The following is a 24,626-nucleotide window of genomic DNA, read 5'->3' on the forward strand; positions in this document are numbered from 1 at the left end:
ACCAGCCTCAGAAGAACAAACTTGCTGCTTTGCCCAAGCTAAAGAAGTGATTTAAAAGCTTGGAGGTAAGATTTTTCTCTATTGACAGCTATGCTCACCTGAAACCTTAAATGTGTGGTAGCTGTTATACTGCAACCCAGGTGTTCATTAATGAAATATCTGAAAACAATTGTCGTAATAGTGAAGCTTTTTATTAAATTTCTTATACTTGCATTACAATGCATCCTGGAGTGGAGAACTATACAGTATGTTACATGTTATAAATATATTTATTTTGGAAAAGATGTGAATATATTTCATATAATGCTGTAATAAAAAACAAAAAGAGTGCTAGTTCATTTTATTTAAAAAACAAAACACAACTATAATGCGAATGGAGGTGGTGGAGGGGAATACCAGTTCATGATGCTACGTCTTAAAATGCTTTAAGTTCAGTTTGCACTGATTCACATTTCTTACAGTCTCTGTAAAGCTGAAGGGATAATGGAGGGTGTAACTTAATGCAGGATTTTAGACCCCTGTATTTATGAGACATACAGACTATTCACAGAATAATCAAGATATAAATCTTTCTAGCTTCGGATGAAGCTAGCAAGATATACAGTGAATAACCAAGTCCTGCAGCAGCAGCTACAACTGAAATATTAAACACAGCACCTACGTTAGGGTGCTAACTTTGAGTCAGCACAGACCATCTTTTTTATTTTTTAATTGTGGGGTTTAATTTTTTCTTTTTTTTTTAGATGCTAAGTAACAACGCTTTAGAGTACTCTGAAAACTATGCCTGGGCTGCTGCCTTCACTCACCCCTGCAAACTATGGCTGCCCTGGGAGACAGTGGCTGGGGCGCTTTGGATCTCAGAAGAGATCCTGCTCTGGTTTTGAGGACTCCAAAGGCTCCAGCTGAGCAAGGGGGAAGCATCTGTTACTGAAAGGCTAAGCCTGCTGAAGTCGATCCATTCCTGACAGCTCAAATCTTGGTTCCCAGGCAAGTTTGGGTTGGGAAGGGATTTTTAAACAATTGCTTGACTTGGAATTATATTGTAATTTAGGGGGTTAGAATTACGTTTTCACAAGAGGCGAAATTGGTTTGTTTGAGTCTTTACTCCATGTGTGTTAATTATTGTGCTAGTACCAGTATGAGCTGGTGTGCAGAGACCACTGCAACTGTGTGACCTACAGAAGCATGTGCTGCCTGTCTCTTCAGTCTGAAATCAGTGGACATGTGGCAATAAGGCAGCCACCAAACATGGCCATAGCGTTACAGAGTTGTGAATGTGGCCCGAAAGAGCAGCGGCTTATAAAGGCTGTGTGTATTTGACTAAGTCTGCCTTGCAGCTCTGCTCTCCCTCTTGCCTTTTCCCAGCAGAGAGAGCACAAGCTGAGTTGTACAGCAGCGTGACTCCCCCACCTACAGCCTCAGGCCACCACCTGCACAGCCAGAGGACTTAACTTCTCCATTAAAATTAGAAATTCAAGCCTGGTTTCCCTCCCCAAAAGACTGATAGCACAAGAGCTGGGCTGCCTGGTGAAACTGAGGCGTTGCCTTAGATGCACCCCCCAGGCTCTGATTCCTGCAGTGCCCCTGGCTCTGCTCTCTGCAATGAGCCTGTGCGATGTCAACTGCTGCACAGGGTAGCACTGGAGTCCAGGAGCCTCTGCAGGTGGAGCAGGACTGGAAGCTAGGGGTGGATTCAGGAATGGCCTTCTAGAAAGTCTTGGCTTTACAGACTTGGTTTTCCAGTTGGATTCCAGTAAAATGGCACAGCTGGCCAGATGGTGCTCTGGAGGGAGGAGCTCTGTTGGGGACAAGCAGAAGCTGCAACTCAACCCCCCAAGAAGGAAGATGCTGTCCTTCCAACAGCTACTTCTGCACTGGGCAAGGAGTCCCTGGTATTCTTCTAGGTGCTGCCGTGTCCTATAAAGCTTAAGTTTATTTCAGCTGGAGAAGGTCCCCAGAAAGCAATGATAATTTAAAACCTCAGTTTTTCAGGTAATTCTGTTCTTTACCCAGAGAGTAAGAAGAATTTCCAAATCTTACTTTAAAGTCTCCATTGGTTATGTTGCCAAGATGCTAACAGCAATTTTCATCAGTGGCTCGACTTTTCTAAATATACGTCAAATTCAGGAATGAAGCCGTACATAGCTGAGCATGCATCTGTCCACAGACCCTTCTCAACCTCCTCCTTCCCTCTTTCCTTTCCAACACTCAAATTGGAGTTTCTCGGTTGACAACTGTAGGATGATGGTGGCACAAAGTAACCCCGAGGTTCTTGGTTTTGTGTCCATTGATGTTCCCTCTCTGCCTTTCTGAAACAGAAACATGCAGTGAATGTGAGACATTATAAAGAGTTTTTCTGCATTTAACCCGTCGGCTGAGATGGGAAGGTGGAAGACTAAGCTGAGCCTGGTTCTCTTTTAATCTTGACTGTGAGCAGATTGTCTCTTTCCCAAGACATCTGGTTGGCTTATTATTTGGGAGTCTTTTGACTGACTGTAGATAAACGATTTGTCGCTGTACTTCTTGTAAAAAGGCTGGATGATGTAGCCTATATGACTACAGATGCCTTCAAATTGCGGGGGTTTTAAAAGAAAAAAGTGAGGGACTATTAAAATGAAGGTATATGGGCCAGTCCTCAGCTGACACAAATACATATAATTTGAACTTCAAAAATCTGACCTGTTTCTGGTTTTGCATGTTGGACCATGTCTGGATGAAGGAACAGGACTGTCTCATTTCTGTGCTGAGAAGAGGCAATAAAAAACCCCAACCCACAAAGAAACACATGCTGATTTACTTATTTTTACCTTGTTCCATTTGACTCGGGTTATCAGAAAGGCCACATGTTTTCATTCTTTGTATTTTGCCCCAGAACGATCATGGAGTTCCTCTCAGTTTTCCTCAGCTCTGAAGACATAATATCTGGCCTTAACAAATGGAAAAATACAATTAAAGTTGACAGCGGTCAGAATGCATGGCTGTGTTTTGAGCATTAACGTGCTGTGCATATGTACCCAACATGCAAGCTCCATCCAAAGCAGCTTCCCCCTCTCCACTTTGAAATTCCAAAACAGATGCTGTCCAAATATTTGTGGCAGCATCCAAATAAAAAGAAGGCTACAAAATGCTTAACTTGGCATGGAGTCACAATGTAATGGATGGATGCAAACACCATTTTGTTGAATGCAGCCAGTATTTTCTGCCTAGCTGCAAGCAAAGGGGAGAGACTGGTGGGTGAATGTCACAGGGAAGTTAAAAATTCTGGCCTGAAGTACTAAGTAGGAAATGAGACATTCTGAAGAACAACACTAAGCTAGCTGCTGTGTGTGTCTCCAGCATATTTTTGTTAGTTATTTATAATATACAGTTGAAAGAAGTGTAATGCATCCTGTTTGGTTGTAATGGCTTAGTTATGTCAGGCCTACAGGATTTATGAAAGACAAACCTTTTGGAACACTTGTTAAAAATAGCTGCTGTTTAAGGTAGAAAAGCTGTATTTTTAGGGTTTAGGAGGGTTGTTAATGCAATATTTCAAAGCTAGTTACAGAAAATGAATAGTTAACAGCTGTCTTGGATTGGAAAAAAAAAATTAACTCAAAGCCCTGAGTGATGTGGTGCAGACTTTTTTTGCCAGCTACTTTGTTTTTGTTTTAATCTAATGTTGTGTGTTTTTTGGTTTGTTGATCTCTTAAGTCTTTTACAATGAAATAGTCAGACTTCTGCCTTGATGTTATTCTTTAATTCTTTGGCTGCTTCTCAAACCTGAGTGCAGAGATCTCCCTCAGCGGTAATTTCCCACATGAAGGGCAGCATTCGGACCTGGGTCTGAAGATCTAGGGCCCTTTTCAGCCTTTACCATACAGTACTGAAGATGGGTTTCTGTAATGTTGGAACTGCACTGTCCTTCCTAATTTCACCCTGACCACAAAGTAGTCATTATACAACAGCAAGCTTTTGGTGGCTGTCAAACTGAAACTAGCATCCTCACCCTGAAAGACACCATAATTTGAAGTTAGCTCATTCCCACTCAGCCGTGTTAAAGCTGCAGCTCCCACAGATGCACAGCCGGGTGTGTCTGCACAGAGAATGCCAGGCTGGGATTGCCCAAAGCTTCCCAAATTAGATCCTGCCCTAGAAAGGGGCTGGGGACAGCATCAGAAAAGCTCTTGAGCACAATTGCTTCCATTGAGGTCACTGTCTCTGTGTCTGCCAGGGCTGGAACAACTGTTGGGCCAGTCTGCTTCCCGCAGCAGCCATGACAAGTAGCAGGAGACTGTACATCTCTTCTGTTTGTCCTCAACGGGAGCTAGGGAAAGCAAGGAAAAATGATATGAAGGTGCTAACGAGCTCCTCCTTGACCCTAGGTTCTCGGGGATCGCTTGTAACACTATTCTAGCCAAAGACAACTTCACACGCTTTATAATGTCAGATGGAGTGGCACGTACAGGCAATAAATTGATCAAGGTAGGCTCCTGCAGAATTTGCAGCCCAGCTTTCACAGGTCAGGCTGAATTCTCTCCTTACTGTTCAAAACAGCATCAGACTGGAATTGTTTAATGAGGGCAAGTATTTGACTGTATGATGCTCCACTATCTTTTAAGAACAGTTTGCTGTCACTAAAACCAGTCACAGGGGAAAGGAAAAAAGTTCTTGTCTTGGGGGTCATTTGAACTGGAAGTAAATTTATTGCTCTTTGTGGAAGGATCATTCTGCAATGATTTGGGGAAGAAGTCTACTTTTCCTGCCGTAGGTCAGATCCGGGTCCATGTGCTACTTAAGTTTATAACACCATGATCAAGTAATTAATGAGCTGGTTCTGGCCCATTGCACAAAATAGACCTAGCTTTGCAGGAGTAAACATACTAGCAGGAAAAAGAAAATGAAATGAAAACCTGAACCTATTTAGAACGATGTATGACAAACCACCAAGTCTTGTGCCAATATGTTTACCTTGGCAGGCCTCCCTCTCTCCTGCTGGAAGAACCAAATTCTCTTTACTATGAGAATTCTTTTGTGGATGTTAAAAAAAGAAAACAAGACAGAAAAGAAAAACAAAACAACTGCCCTGGAGCAGATCAGTCATCATACTCAGACTGGGAGCATGAAAGGGGATTTGCTTTGACCTAGTTACAAAAACAAAAACAAAGAGACTTTCTCTGATTGCCCAAATGACTCAAGTGGGACTGGGTGTCAAAAGCAATAAATCTCTGCTTCCTTCAGAACCATATGTTGATACATGGCACCAGGCTCCAACCTGTTCCAGTTCAAAACTTGGGAGATGTCTCTGAGCCCAAGGAAGCCCAGGTAAGCAAAAGCCAGCCAATTCCACATGCCTGTGTGTACAAACAGGAGCAGGAGCCAGGACAAACATGTCATAAGCTATAAAAAAGACAGTGGCTTTAAATGCTGAGAGTATCGGGGCTTCAAATGTTTGTCTGCAGAGCTGCAGAGAAGTGAGCCGTTCTTGCTTTACCATTCTGGTACTGCTGTAGAAAGGGTCCGGCTTTCTGTCTAGCAGCATTTGCAGGGCTCTCATTGGTCCACTAAGCCTAACTTTTTATTTTAAAGGAGCCTGAGGGCAACTATATATCCAAAAGGTACCCAGCTTTTGCAGGCACCAGTGAAAAGCCCAGTGTGAGTGCATTGCTATTGCAGGGTGTGGGGTAAAAAGAGCAGGGCAAATACAGATTGGGCTGGGGAATAAGAGCTACGAAGCAGGAGAAGAGGAAATGGAGGGAGATAAGGGGCATGAGTAGAGGCAAGGGTTTTATGTAGATATATGGGAGAAAGTTAGTGGAAGAAAAAAGAAGGCCATTCATCATCTGCAGAAAGCAGCCTGGAAAAATCAGCTTACAAGGTCTCTGGGGCTGCCCAGTTACAACCACGTAAAAAATCATCCATTTGGCATCTCCTTGTACAGCATTTGCATGATAGTGGTAGTTGTCCAATATACACGTGGAAGTAGCAAAAGCTGTTTCTGTTATGAGCTATTGGGCTGGCCCTTGGTTGGAAGTACATCCATTTCACTGGCTGAGGACCCAGCCTGCGGTTCTCACACAGGGAGCAGTGGCAGCGTCCTCAGTGCTGCAGAGACAGGGCCAAGCGGGAGGTTACAGAGACAGGACTTTTCTGAAGCCCAAATGAAGTCCTGTTTCTATTCAGGTTTAGAGGGAAGGTTCACAAGAGTTTGTATTTTTTCCCCAGCTGGTTCACCATCTATTTTAGATGGAACTGTTTGATCTCTTTCTGCTTTGTGTTTCTTTCAGTTTCTCAAACAATAGGAGGAAGCTCGCCTGTTACATGTGCTTGGGCCCCAACCAAGTTTTTCCCAGCTGGAAAAATCACTCCATGAACTACAGAGAGTGTTTTGTTGTTGGTATTTGGTTTTCTTTTTTTTTCTTTTTTTTTTTTTTCCTTTTCCAGCTGTAATTACAAGATTCCTGGTTCCCTTATGCATTTCATAAGGTAGGTACAGGCTGTCTAGGGGGAACAATGGGACATTCCTGAGTGCTTAAACAACTGCTGTTTCCCCACCATCACCCCCTCTAAAGCCTGAGGAGGGCTTAAGCACATTTGAGCTGTTCCGCTCAAGGTTACTGAGATCTCAGCTGAAAAAACACAGGGAGGTGTCCAGCTCCATGTAATACCCTGCTTTGGTGAGTAACATACCCAGGCTCTTCCTGTTACCTGATTATATACACAAACATGCCAAATTCACCAGACCAGCTGGGAGGACTTGGCAAGTGCACAGGGAATATCTGTGCGAGGGGCAGCTGGCAGCACTGTCATCACCTCGGATAGACAAGCATCACACAGCGTAGCTCAGAGAGGCCAGGCTGTAACTAGCCTGGTAGACAAACTCACCCAAGGGACCAGCACAGATCTCTTAATAGAAATGAGACACCGTGCTTGACCCAAATGTTCATCCACAGCAGTAAGCAGGACCCACCCATGAGCATATGCTCAGCAAACTGCATCTCCCCTTCCTCTGACAGGAAACCTTCCAGCGGATCCCAGCTGTCCCACCCCATCACACATCAGATGCAATATGGGTTACCATTGCGCTGTATGAAAGGTGTGAAGGTGGATGGAGAAGAGCATTAACCTTGACTGTAATGCTTAGGAAGGAGCAGAAACACAAATAATTAGGCTATAGAATGTTTCTGACTGATTGTGAACATCCCCTTGCCCTGTTTGGGGGGAGCAGCTTCTTTTTGGGACCCTAAAGTTTCCATTATTCTCATGCAGGTAACATTATCTACTTGGGATCCTGGAGCCTGGACATTAAGGAAGCAAATGGCTGTGCTGGTCAGGACCACCATACACAATGGAGAAAAGGTAAGGAGGGGTCTTCTCTGGCCAGCAACAACCACGTGTAAATCTCTCACCACCTCCTCCCAACACAGTGAAAATCTCCCACAGCTCTCTGTCTTACCTGTACAACTGTGGGCAAGACCTCTTCAGAGCAGCAGAGGACAGCCCCAGCTTGTTCTGGTTTCTCAGCCGTGTCTTTCTCATAAGATCTCTCATTCTCCCCCAAGCATGGCTTTCACCCTAGGGAACAAAACCAAACCACAACTTGAAGGACAAGAGGCTAGCTCCTGGCAGACCTCATCTGGCCAACATATGATTCTTCGGGGTACTCTAGGGTGGTGGGAAGAGGGGAACTGCTTTTTATTTTGGACTGATAGGAGTCAGGTCCCACAAAAGAATTTTTAACACCCTGCAATGAAGATTGGTGACCAGCCTGTACCTGTATAGGACACAATGAGATGGGATGGATCAGCTATCATTAATGCCATCCTCTTTGTATTTTGTTTGGTAACATTTCCGTGTCTAGGACCCTGCTGTTCTTTGTGACTTCAGGTTTCAGAGAGTGAGGGCACTTTGCTGAGTAGCTGTCTAAAGGCACGTTTCACCTCATTGTTATACTGTGCTAAAGGAAAAGATCACAGTTTGGTTTCCTACCTACTTGTATGCAAGGGCGGGGCTTGGAGGCTTTACAACGTGACCCAAAAAAGCAGCTTGAGTCCCCTTTCCTTTCTATCAGGCCAGGTGCATTAGTATCAGCCGTTTTCAAGGTGGTGACTTTTGTAGACCATCAATTAGAAGAGATCAAGTCTTTGTTTTCCTGTCACGTCTACAAGCCACAGCTATTGGGCACTTACATTTGAAATGCTAATAGAGATTATCAGGAGGTCAGGGAGTCTCATGAGGCCCCTCCTAATGTTTGCTCTCTCGGGGCTGAGCTCATCTGAACTCATGAACTGAAAAGGAGGCGCAATGCATTAAAAAAATTAATGTTTTTTGCTAAATTGTTTTAAAGTTCATAAAGTAATGGCTGCAAAGAAAAAAAAAAGGTCATGCCCCAGGAGTAGCATAATGAGGAGAAAGGATTCCAGTTTCAGTGAAGTTCTCAGACCATTGTCACGTTCGGGGCATTGTTCTGTCCTGTCCCGAGGTGCCTTCCCACTGTGCCACCAGCAGAGCAGTCGCTCCATGAGCTGTGGCCACCTTGGGAGCAGAACCTGGCGCCTGCCCAGCCGCACGCAGCAGCCGCCTCCTAGGGCTCTGCTAGATTTTCAGTTCAAAACTTCAAATCAGGTCATGCATGGGCTCAGCTGAAAACTGCAAGGCTGGTTTCTGTGTTATTGAGTTAATTGCCCCTAAGGGAGACTATTCACTCATGGAAATATCAAACCTTTGTGTTTACTACTAGGATTAATGTCTGCTGTGGAAGGGTTTTGGAAGCCTCAGCAGTTAGCCCCTCATTGTGCTGGTGGTGTCCCAGAAATGCAAGCAAGCACTCTTAATATCCCAGAAAGCCTGAGCAGCTGCCTGTTCCTGAAGGCTGTTGTCTGCTGTGGGGGTGAGAGATCAATGGTCCAAATGCAGTAAGTCATAACACGTGTGTGTCTGTTACTTTGACAGTAAACTTTGGGAATCAGTGAACCTCTTTTGTTCACGTATAATGCCATGCACTACAGGGGCTTGGTCCATGACAATGGCAGGTACAAGTTAAAGATATTCTGCAAAGGCGGTACATACCGAGATGTTCTTGCTGACGTCCAGACCCTAAAAAAAAAGGCAAATAAAATTATAAATAATGAGACAATGATACCATTTTACAGTGCTGGGAACAGTCTGGGCTCTGTTCTCAGCTTTGCCCTGTAGTCCACACATGGCCTTGGTCAAGTCCTTTATCTCTTTACGATTCTACCCCTCACGTGTGTGATAATCCTTTCTTTCCTCCTCCACCTCCCACCTCTTATTTGTATTTAAACTGCCAGTTCATGTGTATAGCACTTAGTAGCCCAGGCAATAACATGGCAGGATTCCCATACAGTACCTGCACTATAGAAGGCAATGGGACATTTCATGCTCAGGGTACAAAATGCAATACTAAGTGACAATAATAAGGTGTGGTGCAACAAGAGAGCACTAAGATTCAGTTCAAAGAGTGTGGGATCTTGATTCTGGGGTCCTGTGAATCCATCAGAGCTTCCCATGTGCTTAAAATAATGCTCATACTTCAGAACTTTGCTGGCCACAAGCCAGAGCACAGAGTGTCTTTCAGGATTGAGCCTTAATTGGGTTTCTGAAGTTCACTGAAATGTGTGCAACTGATTTGCAACTTTTGGGTGGAAATTTCATGAGAAGGTCTTTCCCATGAGAGACCTACTCCTTCTCCTTTCCTGTCAGGCTGGGAATACTCTGATTAGAGCCTCTGCCTGGGCATTTCAGCACTCCTGATCTCCACCGGAACCTGAAAGTGCTGAGGCAGCCACGAACAATGGGAAAGAAAGGGAGAGGAAAAGCATTCCTCTTGGCTTCCTTGGATTCCAGCGACACGGTTTCCCTGGAACACGCTTTGGAGACTGGAGCTAATTACACTGATATGGTGCCAGTCTGGTAATAAGTGTGGCCAGCTAAGGACTGACTCACTAAATTTTATATATGTAGTAATGAGTGTGTGGCTGGTATAATATTGATAGCAGCAGTACTGAAGATGCTTATGACAGAGTTCACACGTTGAGTTATCTGGAGATAGCACCTTGGCCCACACTGCCCAGCCCTGTTTGGTAGCAGACAGGGTTGGCTTGTTCTCCTGGCACCCCACCCTGCTTTGCCTGAGCAGAACTTCTCCTTGCTTCTCTCACAGGTTCCACCTGGATTCTGGCTCCAAGCCTATCACTCACCTTTCTTACTCCAGGGTCCTTTGATGGAAAAGCCTGTCCCCCAGCCGTACTACCAGCTTCTCTGAATTCATTCTCCTTGTTGTTCCAATTGTTTGACGACTTCCTGAGCCCCACCATGAGCTGGCTGTTTCCTGCATCCAAGTATCTCTCTCTTCCTGCAATGAAACACAAGGACTTGCTTACATTTCTCAGCAGTGTCCTGCTAGAACAGCCTCTGGGCAGTACTGCCAGCAAGCTGCAACTCCAGATGGGCTGAGAAACCCTAAGGACTTAATGGTGAGATGAGACTCCATGTATTTTCATGCCATACTTCAGTGGAAAGAGGGTAAATGATCCAATAAAGTGTCTGACCACAGCAGACTTTCTAATGTCTTCCTCATGGTCTTATTTTGCTTCCAGGTCTCCTCTGAAACTGCCAGGAAAGAACATTTCTGAGGCCCAGCACTAGAGATCCCAAAGGTCGTTTAAACTCTGACTTGATCCTGCCAGGAGGTGTGTTGATGTTCTGTATTTCACCAGGTATTAGAGACAGGCTGAAGGCCAAGGTTTGAAATAAACTAATCAGCCTTGCTTAGTGGGCTGGTTCACATCTAACAGATTTTTCAGCTGGCTTTATCATCTGTAGGCTGAGCCCAGTCTTTCTCAGCCTTCTGGAAAAGTTGGTCTCTGGATCCAAGCTTTGCAGCTGGGGCTTATTTCCACTTGGTCTATAGATTAAGTCATCCTCCAGGAATGTGTTTTGTGCCTGCTTGAGAGGGTAGGAGACTAATAACAGGCATAAGGCTTTCCACCTTAGATCAAATCCTACCTTGGCTGGGGGCATTTTAAAACCACACGAAGGGGCTCCACTAATGGGCCCATTGAGGCATGCTAAGTTTCCAAAAGAGAGACCCATTTTATAACACATTTGTCCTAATCTTTGTAGCCACAGCTGCGGAGCAAAAAGTCTTGCTTCACACACGTGAAGAAGCAAGCATTAAAATCCTTGTTGTAGACAAAAGGTTTTAAAACACATCTCTTAGCTTTCCAGCTAAGGTGCAGTTCCACTCATACCTTGCTCCCTTTCCATCTGTCCTTCCTAGGGCAAAGGAAGTTGCTGGTCAGCTTATTTCACCAACTCATGACAAGCAGGAGGGCAGGTTAGAGGTATTTGAACTCACCATTGCAGCTGCTCAGCTTTTCAGCATTTGCTCCTATTTCTGGGATGATGGAAAGGTCAGAAGGGTTTCCAGTCTGAACCAAGAGGCTGTGAGGTCTGCTCCTCCCAGCAAAAAAAGTCTTCATGTCTTGATGTGAGTTGAGGAAGATGCTGGCAGCTCCACAGGAACAGTGCTGCAGAAGGTACTCCTACAGCAGACAAGAAGAAAGTTTGCAGAGTCTCAGGCTGCAATGGCCCAAGATACCTGGGCGGTGCAATGGTACAGACCAGTTGCAGTCATTCTAGCCATTCATGCCCAGCCTTGTCCTGAGACCCATCAGAACCCAGATAAATTATTTAATAGTCTAAAAGGCTGAGGAGCCTGGAGTCAGTAATGTAGACTTTTCATGGGTTCATTGGTGTTTAACTTAAATTGCCCAATATTCAGCATCTTTTAGGTTTGTTTCCCAGACAGATTGACTGCAAGTTTCTAAACATGGAGCTGCTTAGCTAAGGCATTTGTGTAAATAAATAGATCTGTTACAACAGTGACTCGCATTTTAAGATAATGTTATTTGCTCTGGAAAGTGCACAGACAATAGTATCTTGTATTTTTATTGATGGGATACCGTAGTTCACTTACAGTGAATCTGACTGGTAACATGTATTTGGTACTTCTGCTGTAGCTGGTGTGGTGGGAAGGGGAGAATTTCTACCTTGCACAATCATGTTGCACTAGAGTTTAGTAGGGCAGGAAGAAAGGAGATCTTTATCCAGCTGAAGCGTAAAGGGAACCAAATTGTCCATTGGTGTTGGAATCAGCACAGGCCAAATGCCAGTTCAGCACCTCTGAAGACCCCCAAGCAATTGACAGTTTTAATGTAACGTGTCGTCTGGGTATGTTGCCACAGAAGCACGGCATTTTGCAGTACCTATACCTTAAATGGTGCTTTGAAAAACTGGTGAAATATGCTGCTTTTGGCCCAGGGCATTAAATATTTCCCTGAAAAGCAAAGGCTGTGGAGTAGCCATGTTCCCTCGGTGCCCCAGGATTGAAATGTCATCAGTCTCTGTGGTGATGTCTGCACAGCTCTCAAGAACAGCAACAGGAACACTGACCATCTGCCATCCTCATGAGCAGCTCTTAATATCACACTAAGCCCATCTCTGCTCAGGGGGGTTGTGTCTTCCCCAGCCATGTCTAGGGCATGGAAACCTCTCCAGGCTCATAGCCTGCAAGAAGCATGAATGTGGTTTGTAAAGTAGCCTTAGGACACCCTCCAAAATGCCATGTGGAGAGCAACCTCCATGTCTTGTTGCAAATGGGGGTAGTGGTGTTCCTCTTCTACACAGAGGGGCTGTGACTCTGAAGAGGGGGAAAAAAAGGAGAGCTGCTCAGGTATAGGAGATGCCAGCACCACAGAGATACTCGAGAGAGATCATCCAGTTTTGTAGAGCATGTTGCAGGTGCTGAACATTACATCTGGGGGTCCAATTACTCGCTGAACGGTATGGGACAAATGTGTCTGAGAAGGTGCTGCTGAGAGATCTTGGAAAATACGGAAAAGATCAAAGTTTCAAATATTTAAATGAAAGGATGGTGCCTTTCATTTCAGCAGGAGCTGGGGAGGAAGGGGCACGTACACCAGATGAGGATTTGACCCTGAATTCGCAGCTTGGAAGAGTTACTTTGAGCAATGACTCACAGTTGTAAAGCTTCAGGAAATGTGTTAACAATTCCCAGGCTCTATGTAGGAGGCTGCATTCTTCTGAGTGTGAGAGATGGGTACATGGAAATGATGGGCTATGCTGTTCTGCAACCTGACTCACAACTTGGCTTTGGCTCTGAGAAGGAGTCAGCCACCTACTGCAGATCCAGTCCCAGCAGGTGGGAGAGCAGCACCAGGGGGGGAATGACACTGTCGGGAGAATAAAAGACTCGCCGCAGCATGGCTGGGAAGAAATAGCTGAGTGTGACAAACCCCTTCTATTCCTTTGAGGAGTGATAAAATAAATAAAGAGGGGAGGAAAAAAACTGGAAGCCTTGTGTGATGGACAAAGAATCAGAGGTGGGGGTAGAGCTGAACAAAATATGCAGGGGCTAAAAAAATGCTGTTCAGGAGAATGCTGAATTTCAGTCAAATTCCCCAGCTAGCTCTGGCTGATAAAAAAAAATGATAAATGAGAACACAGAGACTTTTTTTGTCAGAGATTCTTCATTTGGCAGCTCAGATGTACGGGAAAGGAAATAGAGCATAGAGTTGAGTAGTAGTACTGCTGCTTATCTTTCCCATTTGACTGTTTTGTGAGAAATTCTGGGACTTTGACAGTTGAAAAGAAACGAGCTTTTAATTCAAAACACAATTGCTAAGGAGGTCCATGGAAATGTTTTGTTTTGATGGCATTGACAGGGGAGATGTGTTCTTGGGTGGTTTTCATCTGTAAAGAAGTAAAAGGTACTGACTTTGAGCCGGCCATCGCATGAGGTGAGAGGGACACTCTTCAGCTCAACAGAAGTAAGCACATCTGGGAAACAAAACTGAACAAGAACAGAAACCCAAGCCCACCCTAAGGGAAGCTGAGCCCACTGTGGTGGGAGAGGGCTCCATGAAGACCAGAGCACCCAGCCCAGGTGGATGCAAGGTCAAGTAAAGTAGCATTTTCCCTCACACAGACTTGGAACATTCCATCTGGGCCCTGAGTATATAATTTAATGGAAGATAGCATGGTGTCTGCTTACCTCTTTTATCTGCCTCATCTTTTGCTCTTTCTGCAAGCTGCACATTTGCTTTTGGAGACGTAGGTTGTGCTCCTGCAGCTGCCCAATCTTCTCAATCAGTTGGCAAATGTGTTCCAGGTATCCCAGACCAGATCCCAGGGCTTTGCTGTTACCTTGGTTCACCTGCAATGACAATGCATGTTGGACCAAAGAGTAACAACAGAGCAATCCTCACTAGCAGTTGGGAACCCACCACACTCCTTAGAGTCCTGTGGGCCACAGTAAAGACACTCAGGCTTCCTCTTGCCAGGGGCTTTGGTTACAGCCAGACCTGAGCTACAGCGTTGCTTGCTCACAGCAAGGCGCACCATCAGAGAGACTCTTCTGACTGATCACAGGCTGACACAGAGGAAAACCTTGTGACAGCCTGTTTCCATCCACCTCCCAGGCTAATTCTTGTTTTTTACTGGCCACAGGACCCTTACAAACAAATGTAGTTCTACTGCATGGTATAGATGCCAGGGTGAGTATGGCTCACTTAGCCCATAGCCCTTAGTCCAAGTCACACTTATGTGTACACTGAGGCTGAGCTTGGCTCCTACCCAAAGGCAGATACCTGCAAGTTGCAGTGATCTGCTGCTTTGTGACCAACTTGGGGGTACATTTTGTCTGCCTTTGGCAATCTGCAACCATTACAGCACAGGTGAACTTGCATCCTCACCGCTGGTGGGTCAGTGAGAGGCATGAGCCAAGCTGCCAAAGTCAAAGAACATCTTTCCACTGCTCTTTAGCAGATCCCAGCTTACATCCCTGCTGCTACTTTCTCAGTCAATAGGAGATGCCTGAAGAAAGCCTGGGGGATGAAGCTTGCTGTCTGGCTATGGCAGGATGTTCTATACCACTGATCTCTCCACACCCAGGACCTGCAGAGCCTCACTGCTGCTCAGCCAAGGGCAGTGCCAGAGACAGACCGTATCCCCGTGGCAGAGGAAAGGCAACGGTGCGTCCCAGTCTCTTGCTCCACAACTTGCTGTTTCTGGCCCCAGGACTTCCCCATGCACGCCAAGTGTCCTCTCCTGCGCCGTGAGCAGGCTCTGCTGAACGTGCTGCGAACAAATCCACACACAGGCTCACTTCCACCTTGGCGCTGCCTGCTGATGTGCGTGTGATAGCAGTAAGTAAAATAAGCCTCAATCTTTACAAAAGCAGCGCTCTAAGTTTATCTTACTTCAAAAAATAAGTTCCCTCTACAAAAGCAGGAAGCTTACTCTGTCTCCTTTCCCACAACAATCTACATTTTTGGGGAAATGCCAGCCTTGGGACTCTTCCTGTCTTTTCATTATGTCAGAAAGCTCATGGTGTGTTCAAAAATAATCAACATTAGGATTTACTTCTTTTTAAACAAATGATGATACAATGTTATTTATAAACAGGTATTATTATGTCCAGATGCTTTTGTCTCTGAGGTTGGGACAGAGGTCACATGAAATCATATGAAAAACTGTGATGACTCTAAGCCAACCAGTCATTCACATTCATCATTTTTACTTTCCTCTCAGGCAGAGCCTGCAGAAGTGGTGGCAAGACGAAGGTTACTCAGCCATGAAACTGAGTCTTCAGGGTGTCTGTTCAGTAGGAAGGGGCGCAGCCCCAGGACCCACAGGGGGAATGAAGCCTATGTGGTGTCTGCTGGGAAGAACCTGAATCAAAAGCACTGTAACCAGTGTATTTGAAAGCAGCTGGGGATTTGGGGGTGCTTGGCTTCAGAAACATGATTTTCAGAAAGTACGTGAGTATCAGCTTCTGAAAATCTGGTGGTTTTGAGCTGTCCCAAAATGAGTTGTCATTTTTTTTTACGGTGTCACAAAATGGGTAGTCAGAAGTTCCTTGTTATCCTTGAAAACGTAGGGTTTCTGCTACTCTGTACCCTCTCTTTGCATGTGTAACAACTCCCTTTTCTGTCAGTTTGCTGTTGCAGTGACTGATGTCCTGTTATTGACCTAGGGAGACAGTAAGCCAAATCCAACGTGTTATTGCTGTAGAAAGACAAGGGAAGACTACAAGGGACAGAGGAGCTCTTGGAAAAATGAAGTAAAACTTTCGGCTGTAACCTCAAGACTGGGGAGAAAGCGTGTGACCTCTTTCAGTTAAAGACCCTCTTTTTGTTCCTTATTTGTCCTGTGCTTAATATTTCAAGGTCCTGCTTTGTGTTCATGGCTGCTAGGTTTATAGGGCAAAATGGGCAGGAAGGGGAGAAGGTGGCCCTAATTTCCAGTGGTCTGTGTCTAGGGCTGAAGGCACTTGAAAGCAAAAGTGTGTTTGGGGTGGACATGGAGAAAATCTGAGTTTTAGCAAAAGTTAGAGAGAAGTCCCAATTCATGACAATGAATACAGGTCCCCAGAAAACGAGAGGGAAAATGTGTAGAGCAGTTATTCCATGTCTTGTGGAAAGGTGGATTTACCCCTGTAGAGGACCTAAACCAGATTGAGGGTTGGAGTCAATATGCTGGAGGCCCCTGGTTCACAGCCATCCTTCAGAGCCTGCTCAGAGCAGGAAGTTTAAGTTATTTAATAGGAAATTAATTTGCATTTTATTGAAGGGATCCCAGCAAGCACATGTGAGCAAAAGGCAAATCACGCAGAGCCTGCCCATGCCTTCAGGGCCAGCCACCTCCGTGGCCAGCATGAAGGGGTAAAAGCTTTTAAGGGGGATGCTTCACCTTGCCTGCTCTGCCACAAGGCCCCATTAACATCAGGTTTGCTCAGATATGACAGGCATTCAATACATAAAATTTGTGTAATATAGCTGGTTGGCCCCAAAATGATTGCTCAAAGAGGGCCTCTCTAGAGACACTCCCAGGACTCTCTTTTCCATAGACTGGAAATACCGAAAAAGCCCCCACTATCTTCTGGTCATGCCAAGTGTGGCATAAAACCTGCTCTGTCACATTCTGGTCTAAATATTTTCCTCTTGGCACCTGTGAGAGAGTTTTGTGCCAGCAATGGAGTGTGAGCAACCATAGGAAAACTGCAAACATTTTCCAGGATAGGTCTCTTCGATTCTCTGTCCTCCCAGTTGAAGCTTCCCAAAACACTCACCTAATGGGACTGAAATTTTTCCCGTTCCCCACATGGGGATAAACAGGTGCCAGATTTTGCTTTCAGGTACATCAGGCTGAACCAGACCCTCAGCTGGAAGAAAAGGAATCCAAGGCTCTCAGCTATACTATGCTGAGTTACTCCCATTATGGATTTAACCCTGCAGAATTAAGGTGTACTACACTGCCTTTACACCGGTGTAACTAAAAAGAATTCTCTGCCCTTGTGAGTGTTCACTTGACTAAGTTTTGGGGACAGGTTTTCAGTATATGTAGCCCTACTCGTCTGCCAATAAACCGTCACAGTTTTGCTGGCCTGCAGATTTCTTTGGAAGCATAAAAATACAGGATCAACACCTGCACTGGGAACTTTGCCTTATCTAGAGCCTTCCAGTCAATATTTTGACTGGTGTAAAATCACCTTTTTCCTCTGAAGCCACCAGAGTCACAGAGCTGGGAGCTTTTCTTCAGTCAAGCTCAATGGAAAACTGTCCTGTGCTGGACCTGCAAGCAGGAGCCGAGGCTGGCAGGCAGGACTAGCTTGAAGGTGAAGTTCTTCTTCATTCAGATGGGAGCTTGCTGATGTTTCTTGCAGTGACTTAAGTTTCTGCACTTCTTGCAATGCTCCTCACTTTCTCTTGTGGCTAGTTTTGGCTTATACCATGCTCCGTTCTCCCGTAAATCCCTCCCCGCCCGCTCCGGCCACATGAGTGTGGCCAGTCCAGAGGCAGGACGGTCACTGCACCGACAGCCAAGGAACGGAATTACCAACCTCCCATCACAGGCTTTGGGCAACTGATTAGTGACGCCATGGGCTGGGTGGGAAGCATTTGTCACTGGAAGCTGACAGCACCAAAAGGCTCATGAATAACAGGAAAGAGATGGATCGTGCGGTGTATTTCTGAGCGCTCCACCCGGCTGTCCAGGAGGGGCTGTGCTTGCTGATAGCTTCTGGTTTCCTCCGAGCAGCACGCACAGGCTGACCAGCACAGGTTGCTCTATCCTTCCCCTGAACTGTACCGTGCTCTGAAGAGAAGTATTTTGACTGCTTTGGCCCAGGATAATCAGCAGTGTGCAAATAATGTGTTGGTTTTTTTTTTTTTTATTTAATGACGACAATGCTCCCACCCTCTCTCTTCTTCTAAGTGTATGGGCTGACTTTAAATGTAAACTTTATGGAGTGTGAGGAAGTGTTTGCAAAGCAAAAGCATCAAAGCTGTGTATCTTCAAACTGACCCCAAACATTTAATCTGGCTTGAAAGGAAATGCTTTTATTTAGGCTTCAAAGTTCTTTCATTTGTTGTTTGACAGCTTCCACTTTCTTTCATCTTTCTTAATGTAGGCAAATTCAAAATAACGACAGTTCAACACAGAAGATCAGAAAGCTTTGTTTAAGAAATGCCAGACTGAAATGATCTGATGTATATTTTCAGCCAAAGCTATTCATCAAATGAATCCAAACCATCAAAACATTTGGTAATTTCCAGTCTCTCTTTTTTAGCATTTTCCTCCCTATTCTCTTGGAAGTAGCCTCAGCAGTGAGGGAAGCCAGGAGGACATCAAGGAACATCCTCATCCAGCAATGAATCCTTGCTCGGCTGCGGTGTGCCGGCAAGCACAGCACCATTGGCATTGCTGCAGCCAGCTGGGCTAGGGAATCTCCGCTGCTTTCCTGTTACTTGAAAGTTAAATTTCCAAACTAGCAACAGAACTGAGGAAGTAGCTGCCACCTATAATTAAATAATTCTCTCATGTGGCAGAGATGCAAGAGTGCTTATTCTGGCTTACGTCAACATGAATTTAATGCAGCAGGAATTGATTCAATAGAACAACTTCGTCTGCCATGTTCTTTGCCAAGCAGAGTGGGGATACCCTGTACTGGCCTGCTATCTTTCAGACAACACCGACTGCATTTCCAGGGGTACCTGAGTCCCTGGGACAACATCAGGAGATTGGCTCCTAAGTACTGTGTTGTATCTTGGACAGGTTACAGACAAATGTGAAAACCACTGAGTAAGGCCAGAGCAGAGCCTCAGCTAGGGTGGACCAAAGTGCATCCTTCAGCTGTATGGGCTGTATTCATCTGGACATTGTTTCTGGGTGGGTCTCACCCTGTGCTGCCTTTGTTGTATGGCGGTGAGGACAGGACACCCTCATGCAGGTCTGGCGAGGGCAGAGGCTCTGCTGCTGCAGGAGGCTGTCCCTCTGTTCCGAGGCACACAGCGCAGCAGCAGCCGCAGGGCTCTGCAGCAGCCCTGGGCATCTCTTGCCCCAGCCTGGGTGCTACCTGGCATCCCAGCAGCTTGAAGAGCACCGCTCTTGAGATGCAGCAGCCTGGAGGTGCTCTCTGAAGAGGGGCAAACCTCCCCAGCATCTAGGTCACAGCTGTATTTATACAGCTCAAAAAACAAACAAAGAAAAGTGCTCTGGGGCACAGAGCTTTAGCACTCAGCCAGTGAGGATATTAAAAAGGAGGAGAGATAAGCCACCAAGAGCTTCATTTCCTCTTCAGCTTCTTTCTAATTTATTCTCTTGTTTATTTAAATGCTCTGCTTTGGGAAACTGAGGCTCCATTTCACAAGGGATTTAAAGGAATTTCATGGGCAGCCAGAGCTGTCAGACAGGAGCAAGCTGGCTGCAAACCCTCCAGAGTGCAACAGAGAATTTAGGTAACTTTTTATAAAGTCTCCTTGTGGTCAAACTCTCCTGCTTCAGTCCTTTTCTGAACTCTGCCAGAAGGCCCGGTCGCTGTCTGTTTAGGAAAATAGATTTCTGTCTTCTGCCCTGTGTGAGACAGATCTAGGGAGGAAGAGGCTGCTCAGCTGGACTGTGTGCTGCTTGTGCTGCCTCAGTATGCAATGTTAACAGAGATGGGCCATCTCTGACCTTCCTCGCTGCTTGGAAGCGTTTGGCATGCTGGAGAGGAAGGCCATTGCCTGATGGTTCAGGGTCCAGGCAGAGAGGTCATGGTGAAATTATATGCACAGCAAACAGCGCTTGTCACTTGGCTTCCTCCCACCCATCTCCTGTTCCAATTCATCACTATTACTGCAATTAACGCCCTGAAAAGAAATCCCCGTTATGCAGCACTTGATGTTTTTGGTGTGTCTTTGTGACCCTCTTCACCTAGCCTGCCCCCCTCCTTTCCCGTTGCTCGTGGGCTCTTTGGTCTGTTTCTCTGTCAAGAATCACCTCCCCAGATAGATGTTCCCTGTGCTGGTTCATGGAAGCCGCTGCAGCGGGCAGGCCAGGCAATGATCTGCCTGCATGTTGGCAGCACAGGGTTCAGGTAAAGAAAGCACTGGGGTGAGTGCTTCCCAGCGTCCACATGGGAGAAGGTGCACAAAGGACTTTTTATTCTCCTGTCAGTCACACGGCATAGCCAGCAAGGGAGAAAGAGTAGGACAAGCTGCTTAAAAATATTGTGTCTTTGCGGTTTGGTCGATCTGGGAACACAGGAGTTAACATTACAGCTGTGCTAGAGGGTTAAAATGGGATTTCCAGCCCAGCAAAGGTTTTAACTTGTGTGTTAGTTCCCTGCTCCCTTGTTATTCGAGAGAGCTGGCTCAAGAGGACAGGACAAGCCTGGACAGGAATGAGCTACCCCTTAGACAAGTACTTTCCAAACATTGGTGCCCTGACAGCAGTCCAGCTGTTCCCAGGAGCAGGAATAACCTGACCTTGAAAAAGAAACCATGTTCTGATCTCTGTTCCATGTATTGGAGGACAATGACTAGCTCCACAATCTTCATTTTAAGACCAGAATCAAGTACATCCTCTACTCTGTGGCTTTCTGAAACATTCCAGGCACAATATATGTCAATTACTTCAGAATGTCACTGCTATGAAAAGAGCTCTTAAAATCGAATTACCACAATTTACTGCTTACAGCTGTTTCAGGGGAGATTTTCTAATTCAGATGTGTCCTAGTTCATGACAGAAAATAGGACTTGAACCCTGACTGAGGTATCTGGACAGGCCTAGTTGTAAGATTCAGTTTAGGTGTTTCTTACCTCACTCAGTCTACAGCATTCGTCCATGTATTCATCCAGACTGTCACTTGTGGGGTACTTCTTCAGCTGATGTCCATGGATATGAATGTCTTGCATGCTGCCAAAGTTTTCTGGGAAATTGTCAGCAATTGTCTTTGGCTCTTCTGTTGGACCTGGGATGGGAAGAGTGCTTTCTTTGGGAAGGTCTGACTCTGGGGTAGGTTCCTTTTCCAGAGATTGTCTTTCGCTCTGATCAAAATGTTCATTGCGACTTTCTTCCTGAGGGACACTGAAGTCTTCAAGGGAAACTGTAGGACCCTGCACAGCATCTGCCTCCCGGCTGTAGTGCTCAGCTTGCTTTCCACTCTCTGGATCTTGGTGGCTGACTTTTCTGGCATGGTCTTTACATGTCCCCATTATCAGATGGTCAATTTCTGGAGAAGAAGAGGTGCTAAGCACACCCGAGTCACAAAATGAGTCTCTGCTGTGAAGGACAAAGCTCTTCTCTGAACCTGTTGGTGTTGATGGAGAATTAGCTCCGCTCGGCAATTCAACCCCTGAGTCCTCAGATTCAAATTTGGAGAATCTGTGAAGTCGGTACTTGGACTCGAAGGCACTGAGGTCAGGTAGTGTGGCTACATAGTCTGTGCTTGCTGGGGCATCTACACAGTCTGGATCTGCTGGTGCGGCCACTGCATTCGTGTTCCCCTGGCAGTCTGGTGGGAGGCTGGTGCTGGAGAGATGGGACTCTGCTGTGCAGGCTGCGTCAGCCGGAGCCTCTGGGATTAACCCTGGGTTTTGAATTCCTTCATTGCTCAGTATCTTCATGTGTGTTAATATAACTTTGTCCTCAGCAGGTGGGCTCTTCTTACCTGCTTTAAAAAAAAAAACAAACAAGTAGAAGGTCACAAGAGGCTACAAAACTCAGTTTATGGTGCATCCCCTGAGGGATGTGAAATGTAAAACTTCCTGTAGTTAGGTGGTAGAGGGGGGCAGCCCTGATATTTTTTTCTTGAGCTATATGAAGCTTTCTTGTAGGCTTTGCTACAACAGAAGTCTTGTGTTTCATAGCCTCAGAGTCCTTCTGGAGGACTCATAAATGCAGAGTTCTAATTTAGTAGACAGGTAGCAAACAACACATGTAGCCAGATAACTTTTTAGTGATTACCTGTGTACAGACACAGAGAAGTACATGTTCTTTCAGCATGATAGATATTAATTTAAGGCTAAAATATTTCCTCTGATTAAATATATTCTGAACTAGCAGAAAAAAAGGGTTAAATGAAATTTGTCTTTCTGCAGGCTTAAGTGAATTTTGGGTTGCAGCAAGTAATTTGCAAACTGTTTGTATTCTCTGCAGTATTCTCTGCACACATGCAGGTGACGAAAAGCAAGTACTGATAGGAAAAGTAAACGAGGCACTGTAGATCTTTTTCACTCCCTGTATGGTTTTAGCTATGAAGTCATTTCTTTAAATGAACTCTTACCTTCTTTGTGGAGAGAAAGAATACGGGGGCAGCTCTGTTCATGAGCTTTTTTGAACATGGACTTGTTTTCACATCACAATTATTTTGCACAGTAATGTGGTAGAACAGTCTCTGGATGAAAGGTTGGTCTACGTGAGTTATGTATCTGCCTGCAGGTTTTCTTACTATTTTTCTGAATCTAACATTTCACAGTGCAGACTTCTGGTTTGCACTGGTATGAGAGCCAGTGAAAAGCTCTGCGTCCACGCTTTAGCGAACTGCAAATCTCAGCTCCAAATCCATCTGTTCATGGAATTGGGACCAGGAATTGCTGCAGCACAAAACTTCAGTTTCTCTGTTATCTTTTCTCTTATTACTGCCTGACCCAGAGCACCTCAGAGGCCTAAAATGCATACACTTTTCAGGATATCTTACTTCCTACTTCATTTCCTTTCATTACCCTCTCCTACTTCCTTCCTTTTTGCCTATATCAAACCAGCAGCTGCTTCACAAACTCACTCACAGTAACATCCTATCTGACGGGCTTTTTACAACACTTGGGCACATAGTGCTTATAACCCCTTACAGAAGATCTTGTTTAGCACCCACCTCCCTTGGCAGGATGCACAGGCATCTTTCCGCTGTAAAGAGCCGCATTCAGTGCCAGACCATCACCAATGCAACAGCAGTACGTTGCTGTGGTGGGAGACAAGAGAAAGACATTGACCATGGAAATGCCACAGGAAAGCTCACCAGGAGCTGCCTGTGCTGGGTAATGGCCCTTCCTCCTCTTGGAGTGGATGAGGTGGACCCTGAACTGTGGACAAGGAACAAGGACCTGGTTTGCAGCTTCATGCACAACAAAATGTCACCTGTGAGAGGGAGCTCAGTGCCTGGTTTTGGAAGGAAGAGGTGGACCTGAGTTGTTATTGATTTGGAGTGAAGAGGATCTACCTCTAGCTGCTCAGCTGAGAGGCGAAGTGCTGTATCTGTGCGAAAAATAGAAGGCTACCAGGCTCTTCTGATGGCATCACTACCCCAGATGACAACACAAAACCTCTGAGAGTCAGGAGGAGGAGAGTTGCTGGGCTGCATTTTCTTTTTGACCAGGAATTAATATGTGGAATGGTATTCCCTTCCCACAGACTCTGATTGCCTTCACTTATTAATCAAGCCTTGTTTTCTTTTGATTGGAGATTCTCTCACTGTCTTTCAATCTACCCTTTTTTCTTGCTTAACCGGTTTCACTCTGGCCTACACAAATATTTCTTTGTCTGAAAACAGGAAGCAGCATATTAAAATGAGGTCTTGCTGCTTACAGAAGAAGATGTCAGATGCTTTAATTCATATCTTTATGACTACAAAAGCTACAATGTGTACCAGAAAGTTTAGTTGGGGTAGAAAAAATAAAACATAAGAAGAAATCTCTGACCCCCTTTGTGAGCGTCCCCTCGATGCCAACAGCTCCAGTGCTGAGCAAGTTCTGCGCTGTGGACAATGCGGTCCTTTGCTCTCCCCATCCCATGGCCACAATTTCTTGTTTATCTGCTCTAGGCTGCAAACCATTGATCTCAGCACTGGCAGGTCCTGGTAACCACAGTGTTTGAGCATTTCTGATTTATCCTCCCAGCCTCTTGTGATGATGCAAAATGTTTTCGCCCCCCCTGCCACAAGTTCAGAATAGATGCAATGGATGGCAGGATTTTGCAACACACACACCTTGTCCTCATTCATTCAATGATACTTTCCCATGGTCAATGAGGTGATCTGTGCTACAGCAGCGAGATCTCCCATGATCAAGGTAGTGACCTGAAACTCAAGTTTTTCTTGCTGCACCTCACTGAGGGAAGAGTCTCTTCTTCCTCTCTGTTAACTGGGTTACAGAATCTAAACCATGGGTCTTCCAAGTAGATTATCTTTGCTACAGGTCTTGAAAGAGGCATATAAAAATGGTCAACTCTTTCAAGCACATTGCCAGGAAACACAAGAATGCTGCAATTAAAGCTCACCTGTG

At 45.4% G+C, this 24,626-nt stretch overlaps 1 protein-coding gene across 1 annotated transcript in view; it reads right to left on the minus strand.

Annotated features, from left to right (window-relative positions):
* Positions 1-212: 212 nt before the first annotated feature.
* Positions 213-24,626, minus strand: part of LOC135991172 (uncharacterized) — a 32,063-nt gene continuing 7,649 nt past the window's right edge. The window contains exons 2-9 of the mRNA XM_065639492.1: positions 21,168-22,018; positions 14,078-14,239; positions 11,360-11,546; positions 10,200-10,354; positions 9,049-9,075; positions 7,436-7,554; positions 2,808-2,927; positions 213-2,309 (exon numbers count right to left, since the gene is read on the minus strand). Of these exons, the coding sequence (XP_065495564.1) occupies positions 2,831-2,927; positions 7,436-7,554; positions 9,049-9,075; positions 10,200-10,354; positions 11,360-11,546; positions 14,078-14,239; positions 21,168-22,018 (1,598 nt within the window). The 3' untranslated portion in view covers positions 213-2,309; positions 2,808-2,830. The remainder of the gene's footprint in view (positions 2,310-2,807; positions 2,928-7,435; positions 7,555-9,048; positions 9,076-10,199; positions 10,355-11,359; positions 11,547-14,077; positions 14,240-21,167; positions 22,019-24,626) is intronic.

Source organism: Caloenas nicobarica, chromosome 7 (genome assembly GCF_036013445.1).
Source record: "Caloenas nicobarica isolate bCalNic1 chromosome 7, bCalNic1.hap1, whole genome shotgun sequence".
Lineage (NCBI taxonomy): Eukaryota > Metazoa > Chordata > Aves > Columbiformes > Columbidae > Caloenas > Caloenas nicobarica.